The 10656-nt window shown below is 31.2% G+C and overlaps 1 protein-coding gene across 1 annotated transcript; it reads left to right on the plus strand.

The window, feature by feature from the left end:
* The first annotated feature begins 853 nt into the window (after positions 1–853).
* LOC21397221 (homogentisate solanesyltransferase, chloroplastic) lies at positions 854–8068 on the plus strand. Its single transcript, XM_024165807.1, has 11 exons — positions 854–1141; positions 3556–3677; positions 3810–3956; positions 4340–4568; positions 4884–4954; positions 5125–5217; positions 5341–5458; positions 5579–5641; positions 5729–5786; positions 7459–7554; positions 7701–8068. Exons 1-11 carry the CDS (start codon positions 896–898, stop codon positions 8066–8068), a joined length of 1611 nt encoding a protein of 536 aa, XP_024021575.1. The 5' UTR covers positions 854–895.
* Positions 8069–10656: the final 2588 nt, after the last annotated feature.

Genomic DNA, 10656 nt, shown 5'->3' on the forward strand with positions numbered 1-10656 from the left:
CTCTCATCCTGCTCAAAATTTATTAAAAAGAAAATTAAAAATGAAATTACAATAGTGTATCGTTGTACAATGGAAATTATAAAAACATGTTTTATTGCATTCCCGAAGTAGCTCAACCATGTTAGAAGAATCACATTCAAATCATAGCTTGTTTCAAAGCCACAGTTTAATTTGGTGAAAAAAGTAGCATCAATAACTCCTAATAATTCCTCCTACAGAAGATAAGCAATTCCTAACGGAAGAGAGAAGCATGCTTTGAAGATTTAACGACCAATACCTCTACTTGTATGATAATGTCCGCTTTTGGTTTAAATCTGCATGATTTTGTGGTCTCATATAATTGAGAGGTGGTGTCTTTTCTTATAAGATGTAACACTCCACAATTTATCTTATCTTGGCCCTTTTTTCTCTAAGGAAATCATGACTGTCACACAGAAGCCCCTGCGAGCCAAAAAAATGCCACCACAAACAGAAGAGTCCAGACTACCATTAACAGCACCATCATTATTATTCTTTGTCCAATCAGACAAAGAGGGGAACCGTTGAACATCGAGAATATTAGGAGCAGACCGATGTTTTCCCTCACGCTTTAGCCATTTTGCATAGTCAATTAAAAACATTATTGTTGCTTTCATTACTTTTCTTATAGTAATAATTATTATACTATATATTTGGCAATTGCTGATTTTTTGATTATGTTTCTTGTCTTGATTTATGCTACTTGTTACTTGTCTTGTTTAAAGTAGTGAAAATGACTTTTCAGTTATTATAATCATAGAAGAATCGTATACTTTGCATGCTTCTATAAATATTTATGCAGTTCATGAAGCATTTGTTTTCAACTCGTTTTGTTCTCTTTTATCCACTTTTCCTGATATTATTTCAGTTAACATATATGGAGCTCACAATCTCTCACTCTTCCTTTAGAGTAGCAACTATTATCTCTCTACGTTGCAAAGCCTCTTCTCACCAAAATAGATTGATGCCAATGTTTAAGTCCACACCTAAAGATATCAAATCCGCCAACTTTCTTTTAAAATGCTCCGCCAATCAATTGATCTTGCCAGTGGGACTGTACGAGGAAAGTAGGTTCTCAAAATCCTTTCTACTCGGCCAAAATAAACGTAATTCCTTCTGCCGGGTATACTTCTTTTCTTTGGTACTAACGTTATGATTACGAAGCTTTCAAGTATTTTTTATTTTTTATTTTTTGCTTCTCACAAAACGGTCCCTGATTTATGCTGTCAATTTCACTTTATGCTGCCAATTCCACTTTAGTTTTTGTTTTTTTTTTTAATTAAAATGCCCCAAACTCCATCCCTGACCTATTAGTTTGATTTAATTTAGTAATTCTTATCAGTTGTGTGTTAAAAACAAGATAGAAAATGCACATGATTCAAACACAAAAAAAATAATATGCTAATAGAACATAGAATATACACATGATTAAAACACAAAAAATGTGAAATAGCACTTCCTCATTAAATATCATCCATATTTTGTTTATTATGGGAGTGACTCTTATAAAAACTACAAGAAATAGGCCTTTTAGCGACCACAATTGTCATCGCTAAAAATCAGGATATCGTCTCTAAAACAACATTAGCGACGGTAAGTCATCGCTACAACTCTATTGTTAAAACATTTTCATCATCACATTTAAACATCTAAACTAACCAAATCAACCAAACTAACAAATTAAATAAATTAACAACACACACCTGAATTAACATATTCAACAATATCAAATACCATCAAATTCTTAACCAAACACAACCAAACACCATGATCAACCTAAACTAATATATTCAAACAAAACCAATACTAATTTCAAAATAAATATTAAATTTTTAAAAATAAAATCCTTATGTAAAACCACCACAAAAGGAGTGATTTGAGTCTATGGCTTTGGGGGCAGCAGAGTGGCGATGAAGGAGTGATGGAGGAGCAACGACAGTAGAAGTAAAGTGTGGTTTAGGCATGCGTCGACGACGAAAAGAATCCTAGTGTCTACAGTATGTTTGGGCGGCGCTCGGTTTAGAGAGAGAGAGAAGGAAGATGCTCGAGAGACATAGAGAGAAACAAAGAGTGAGAAGACGGCTGACCGGGGACACCAGGGGCGTGGGTGGGCCTCGATCAGAGAGGGAACTGAGAGAGAGAGAGAGAGATAGGAAGAAGAGGGATCATGATTTGGCTAATTCTTTATTAGCGATGACTTTAGACATGTAGCGACGACATGTGTCGTCACTAAAACATTTTTGTAGGCAGCAACTAATAGTTTTCGCCACCAAATTTCACGGCAAACATTTAGCAACGACAATTATCGTTGCTACAAAGTCAATTCACCATGCAAGACTTTTAGCGATGATAAGTCGTCGCGAAAAGTGGATCACACAACCTATTCCAGAACATTCATACACAAAAGCTTTTAGCGATGGCATGTCGTCAGTAAAAGTCTATTGATAGCGGCGAGTTGTCTATATATGTTTTCACTAAATGACTCTTTTGTTGTAGTATTAGTTTTTTATGGCATGATGAGTTAATATTTAGAGCAACTCTAATACAATGCTATAACTGATGTATCAATGGCAAATTTATTTTCAAATGTGAAAAAAAAAACGCAATCTAATGCATTGCTATTTGTTGTACCAAAGTTTTAATATGCTATACTTTGTAGTAAATTTGCCACCAAGTTTAACATATAGAAAATTTGACATTTGATTCCTATTGGTTGATATATTTACGTTTTCATTTAATCATTGCAATGTTTACATTTCCAAATTATTTTAAAATTAAAAAGTTTACTTTTACAACTTGTGAAGTTTAATTATTATGATAAAAAGTAGATTTAACATTTGAAATAGCAGTATGCATTGCAGAAATGCGTGTCAAATATATCCTAATTCTACTTTTTGTTGTCAATTTATACAATTGACATTGACATTTACATTGGATATCGGCTTAGTAATGGAAATAATGCAAATTTTGTGAATCATTAACATCCTCATGTATTGCATATGAGTTTGGATCTGTTGTCAACATTTTCCTATCTCTTTGGCTGTATTCTTTCACTATTTTTTTGTCATGTTATCTAAATTTAGCAATCTCACCACATGAATAGGAAGTGAATATTAAAAAAAATTAAGCAATCCATGAGGTGTCAAAATTTAATTGAAGGGACAGCTAACGAGCCAAGAAAATGAGATGGCAGATCTTGATTCATTGAGTAATGTTTACCTGCATTTAACTTCATCCATAATGAAGCAAGTATGGGATCCCTTTGGAAAATTTTTATTTTGCTTCTTCGGGTACAAGAAAGAAAATGAGAAAGATACTATATTTAATAACAAAACAGCAACAACATCAAAGATTTGAAATTAAATTAAAATAGGAGGTTGCATGCTGAGGGGCTTCTTTGCAGGGCGGCAATTAAAGCATTTTTCATTATTTACGCATGTACTAATTACTCCTATTTATATGATTTGACTTTGTTAGTTGGTCAAATTAATCTTAAATATTTCTAATTATAAATCAAAACTATAATAATGTTTCTAGGCATGCTCTCAAGTTGAATCTTCTGGTTCTGATCCAGTGTTTGCCAAAGTTTTACGTTTTGGATCTACTTGCTATAAATTTGCAAGGCCGTATGCAATGCGTCAAGCAATTATATCGACCATGTAAGTGAAAAAAATAAATACCAATTTGCAATGCAAAAATTAACCTCTCTTTCTCAGTTTTTTTCTTTTTTTTCTTCCTTCAAATTCATGCAATCTTTTCTTTTCCTTTGGTTTTTTTTTTTTTTTTGGCAGTTGTTTGTTTGCAAGAGTGTTTGTTGAGAACAAACAATTGTTTAAATGGTCGCTGTTGTTTAAGGCATTCCCGGGCTTAATTGCTATCATACTTGCACACGCATATTATAATGGCATCAATCAGATTTTCGACGTCGATATTGATAGGTATGCTTTTCACCTATGTAATATCAACATATTTTCACGATTATATTGGAACCAATATGTTAAATTGCGTCTGAATCAAAAGTAATAGTTGAAAGAACCACACCACTAATTAGTTTTTTATAACTCTTCTCTCTCTTGTATCTTCGTTTAATTGCAACATTTTTTTTCTTTCATATGAGTTCAATTCATTTTTAAAGTTTTAAGTCTCAAAATTATGAAGTTGTATCATCTGTAGTTGCTTTTTCCTTTAATTAGGATTTTAAGTCTTAAAAATATAAGTATGTTTAAAAGTCAAATATTATTAGAGTATATGCATGTCAGGCATTATTAAAGAACTACGATAAATAAGTCTTAATCTACTTTTTTTTGTGTTGTATTTTCAGGATAAATAAACCGTATTTACCGATACCATCTGGAGAACTTTCACTAAAACAAGCATGGTTCCTAATGATATTTTCTGTACTTACTGGCTTGTCAATTTTTCAATTGATGAAGGCCGACCGAATCACCACTTCTCTCTATTGTTTTGGTCTTCTACTAGCCACCTTATATTCTGCTCCCCCCTTCAGATTCAAGGGATCTTCTATTGCAACGGCTATTGTGATTCCTTTGGTATTTCTTCAATTCTCTACCTCTTGTAATTTATAAGTTCTGTTTTCATTTGTAATTTTATTCGGGCACTCAAAAACCTAGTGTTCCTCTAAAAAGTTAAAAGAAATGGCATGAAAAAAATGCCTTCAAGTTGTTAAGTTGGGATCAAATTAATAAATAAAAGCATTTAACGTTTACTAAGTTGTGTTGTATATTATATGCATATAGAAGTGGAGTAACATTTTTTGTGAAAGTAATACGTGTTTTTTTTTTCCCTTTCAAATTTCTATTTCTATTTATACTCTCTCTTTGACACACACATATATATGTGTGCAGATCAGTATCACTAATTGTATAGGTATACTTTACGCCACAAGAGTTTCCCTTGGACTTCCATTTTGGTGGAGGTACACACACATATATTTTTTTTAAGACTATTATAGTATTTTATTTAACAGCTTGCAATTTAATATTACTATTAACTACTTATAAGAATATATAATTTCTAATATTTCAGCTCAAATAATTAATCGTTCTATAGAAATCTCATAACGCGCAATCTTGATTTGCTCTACAGCCCTCCGATTGTTTTCATCACTACCTTTGCTGTAATGTTTTTTGTGGTCATATGCATCATAAAAGATATTCCTGATGTGGAAGGTGATATGAAGTACGTTGTAATTTTACGTGTTGTTAAATATACTGAACTCAAATATTATACTTCTAAATTTCGGTCCTCTTCAACATTTTTTAGCATGTATCTTTGACTACACAATATTTAACAATATTATAGGAATAATATTCGAACATTTGCGGCGATTTTTGGAGCTAGAAATATTACAATCCTTGGTACTGGTATATTGGTGATAAACTATATTGCTACTATAGGGGCAGCTATTTATATGCCTCAGGTAACTTTAATTCTTTTTTTACTTACCTCTAAAAAAAGATTTTAAATAAATTTTTTTCTGATCCTTTGTTTATATGAATAATAAAATTGAAGTTTTTTTTTCCTCATTTCTTGCTTACAGGTTTTTAAGCGTTCCTTAATGTTGCCCGTTCACTCAACCTTGGCTTTACTGTTACTTTTTCAGGTTTGTCATGTGGAAAATGAAGTAAAAAAATAGAAGTATAGGTAAAAACAAAACTTTCTCACATCTTATTTTCTTTTGTGCTTGCAGGCCAGGAAGTTGGACAAAACAAATTATACCAAGGTAGTAATATGCTGCTTATACTCAAGTATGAGTTGTCTTTTAGTGAGTAGTAAATTATTGATATTGACAAAAGTTTGACTTTATTATATATGCAGGAGGAGAGTGCAAATTTTTATCAATTCCTTTGGAAGCTTCTTTTGTTGGAGATGCTCTTATTTCCTTTCATATAACAAATTTGCACAAATTATAATCTCTTTTATTTCACACTATAAAACTGGGGAGGGAGTTGCACCTTACTCCTTTTGTGCAAATTTGGTCGTTTCTTCTTTAAACTGTGATCAGGATAAAGAGAGTTATGTACACTAATATTTATCTATATATATAGATAAGTTTTTAATGATTATCTTTTAATCTGTGGTGACTGATCAAATTATAATAAAAAAAAAAACTTATAACTTATTTTCAATTGATGACATGACGCACCGTTATATGACCTGTTGTAGCCAGTTAACACTACAACAAAAAGAGTTATTAGCGACGATATTATTAGCGACATTTATCGTTGCTAAAATTATAGTATTAGCGACGACATGTCATCGCTAAAAATAAAACAAAATTTTTGAACGACTTGTTGTCGCATTCCATATTTGCGACGACATGTCATTGCACAAAATTTCACTATTTGCGACGACTTATCGTCGCTAAAATTTCACAAATTATTCGCACCGACATGTCGCTGCTAATAGCCATTGGCACCAAAATCAATCTGACGGCAACAATTTTGGTGCCAGTTTGTCCACTATTTGCGACGCATGTCGTCGCAAATATTGATACGTATAACTGGCGGTGACGTGGTCAAAAAGAGGCAAAAATTTTGGTGGTTTCCAGCGTAAAGGTTCCAGATAGTTCTTTATTTTTTATGATGACATATTGAAAAGTCGTCACAAAAAATGGTTCCAGAAAATTCTATCAAGTATGACTATTTTTTGTGACAAGTTGTTTAATAATGTCGTCACTAATAAGTGGGAATTTAATTTTCCCTAAAAAAAGGCGGAAACTTTGGTGGTTTCCTTAAAGTTATTTGCGATAACATCTTATCAAAGTCGTCGCAAAAATGAGCGGCAGGTATATTCTTCAAAAATATTCTCAGAAACATTAATGAGGTGAAGAAGAACGATGTCATTTTGTTACAATTGCGATGGCAATTTAAAATTTTTTTTTAAGACATTGTCGTCAGCGATTGCAGATTAGTTTTCTCCATTTTTTCAGCGACGTCTCTCCGTTTTCTTCCTTCCTCTCCATCCAAAACCACCACATACCATCCAAAACCTCCAAAAAAAGCTTAAATACTTCATTCTCTCTACAAATCCTTCATTTGTACTGAAAAATATCGCAACAAAATCCAAAAAATTGGAGTTTTTTCTCACCGTCGTTGCTGCAATAGATTCATGTCTGACAAGTTTTAGGTAATTGAATCTCTTTTATATGTTATTTTATTATATATAATAAAGGATAATTTTACTGATAAAGGTTAATTTTACAAATGTTGAATGTAATTATAAATAGAAAAATTCGGGGATCAATAAACTTAATCGTAGCAACCAAAAGTGGTCGAGTTTTCATGGTCGGCCATCGTACTCCCAACACTGCGAGAAGAAAGTAAGTATTTGTTAATAATTTATTCAATATAAATGTTAATTTGGTAATCGATTACACTATATTCATATACATTTAAACTACTATACACTCTACCACAGGGACTCAACAGTCAATGTCCGTCATCGATAACTGGGGGGACATGCATCATCGTGGGGATACTTGGGTTAATCTCCAAGCTGAGCAGACTTTTGTAAGTATACTCATAATGTTTAATTATATTTCTTTATTTAAATCGCATTATGTATTTAATAATTTTTCTTATAATATTTGTACCATCGGATCGAGGGAGAAAGAGAAACGTAGATCCAGAAGCAGTCTACTACTTCTGGATCATCCGCAGCTGGAATAGTTAATGAGGAGGATATTATGGAGCAATTTCTGGGCACCAGCAGAGGACACAAGACTGGAGTGGGTCCCATACTCCCACAAAATATTTATCGAGGGGATGCGTCGTCATCTGGCTCACGTTCGGCAAGATCTTCTACAACACGTTCTGACCCACACGTAGAAGAATACTTGCAACAGAGTTACCAGCAAAACCTCCAACTGTACGAGAGCATCAGAATTATGCAGGATTTCATCACTCATATGCACCCAAACATGACTTTCCCAGCAGTTACTCGTCTTGTGTCGTATGTCTGTCCAAGTCATCCGCCTCCGAATCCTTCTGATGATAATGACGATGATTCAGTGATGCTGCTAATTTAGGAGATTAGATTTTTATGAATGTAACAATTTATATTTCCGCACATTTCTACTATAATTACATTTTTATTTTTTTTTATTATTTACTTTTTACAATAATAATTTTTATTTCTATTTTTTATTATTTATTTCTTTTTATTTAATTCTTTTTTATTATTATAATATCATGAATTATATTTAATATTGGGTTTAAATATATGGTAATATACAACATTAATTAGTAAAATAATAAAAATAAATAAAAAATTTTAAATCTTATTTGCGACGACAAAAGTGTTCGTAAAAACTATAAGCCACGTCAGCTAAATCTGCATCTTTTGCGATGACTTAATTCAAAAAAAGTAATTGTAAAAACTTAATGTCATGTCATCTTAACGATGTAACTGACGAAATAATTGCAGTGACTCATTTGTGACGATTGTCATCGCAAATATAATTGCGCCGACTACTTGTCGTCACAAAAATTATTTTTACGACGAATCAATTGTGGCGACAATTTTGCGACGACAAGTGGTCATTAAAACTTCATTTGCGACGACTTTGCATTTGTTGCAACGACTTTTTATCGTCGCTAATAGCCCGTTTTCTTGTAGTGTAAAGCAAACTGTTAGTTTTAAGCACTAATTAAAAAGGTTTTTATTCAGTGAAAAGATCTCCTTTTTTCTATTCGTGCATATTATGTTTGGAAGATCAACTCATTTCCTTTTATCCTTTTGTATCTGTAAGAATATAGATTAACTAATCTCTATACATATAAAAATATTTGATACGAATTTATAAGGGAAACCATTGTTATAAGTATTCAAGTATGCACTACTACTTGAGCGTTTCTTATACCATGAATCAAGCAGACATTTTTAACAATACAACTTGTTAATAGAAAACAGTTTCTTACTCTTTTTTTTTCAGTTATAGTGATTAGTAAAAATCAAAATTATAATTACTTACAAATTTTTTTTCCTATTAACTATTTAAGTGTGAAGGGTTAAACATATTATGTTTATCATTATTCAACTTTGGGCATAACGTAGAAACAAAGGAAAACTAGGTTTTTTTTGGTCATGTGTTTGATAATAATTATTGATTTTGAAGACAAATCTAAGCAGTCTTCCAAGCACTATATTTGTATGTTTAGTGTTGTTTTCTGTAATAGAGGTACTCAAAGTAAATATTATAGTTGTAAATCTCGTAACAATATAAAGATCACTATAATAAATAATGTATTACTAAAATATCAAAATAATTAAGTAATTGATTCTAAAAGAATAAGAAAAAAAATTTGCGTGCACTTCTAAAAGATTAAGCTTCTTTTTTTTTTTTTTTCAATACAATGACGTACATGTATATTATGAATATCATCAATACAGTTGCAGAATCAGAAAATTTGTTTAGTGGGGGCGTGAATTAAACTTAAACTTCATTATAATTATTTTAATCAAGTTTAATTAAATTATTGAAGTACTTTATGGTTCAAAAAATTATGAATTAATATAATTTTATGGTTGATTCTTAGTTTAGTTGGTATTTTAAATTTGAAATATATGTATATTAAAATTCAAAAGTTAGAAGTTAGTGGTACAATTGAAATTTTTTCAAAAACTTAAGTGTAAGTAAAAAAGAAAACTAAATTTTTTTTTTTAAGGTTATAATATAAAGGAGCTACCCCATTAGGCCCAATACAGCTCCAGCACTGTCAATAGTATAATGAACATATAAAAGGAATATAAATGTAAAAAATAAAAAAATAAAAAATAAAAAATCACATTGGTGCCATTATAACTTATGCTTGAATTATTAGTACGTAGTTATATGAACTTGTGATATGTATTTCGATTGATCTCTTCATATTAATCGATCATCAATAAATTGTATAGTTTGGACTTGCATATAGTTAGGTGTCGTGACCTTAATTTGGAGTGAAGGATTGTAAAAAGAATGTCATACTACCAAAACCACCTTGACCTGGGACAACATTGGAACTTGAACCTATTTGAGGATATCCATGCTCTCATAAATAAAATTACAAAATATGCTTTTTAAATTAAGTTCCTAGCCTGACATAAATTAGATTGTACTAGTGGTTGAAAGGTGCTAAAAGTCTGATAGATTAAAAGGAGAGTTGATTAATGAATTTTATTGCAAATGTATTTGCTCGTTGCCACGTGATAAGAGGATTTCGTGGTTTTGACCTGTAGTTGTATAGCCGTCTTAAAGGTTGCCTAAGTCAAAGGTGACGTTTATATCTTTCTGTTTTTTTTATTTAATTTTTTTTTTTTTTCTGATGAGTTCTATGTCAAGTGTGAACGTGTTAGATATATTCAATAGTTTTTACTTTTAGGTTACTAGTTGAATCACATGTTATATGTACGTGGGGAGTAATTTTATAAGTTCAATCCCGCATTAAAATATGTAGTTTCTTTAAAAACTAAGTCCATTAATTCGAACAACAGGAAAACAAATATCTCAAAAAATCACATTAAAAAGTAATTAAAGTTACTTAAATAAGGAGATATTTGAAAAGATTTGTTTTAATTAAAATAAAGTGAGAAAAGAAACTATTTCAAAGAAAAATATTGTAAAAAATGAACTGT

This window comes from Morus notabilis, unplaced genomic scaffold (assembly GCF_000414095.1).
Source record: "Morus notabilis unplaced genomic scaffold, ASM41409v2 Scaffold353, whole genome shotgun sequence".
NCBI lineage: Eukaryota > Viridiplantae > Streptophyta > Magnoliopsida > Rosales > Moraceae > Morus > Morus notabilis.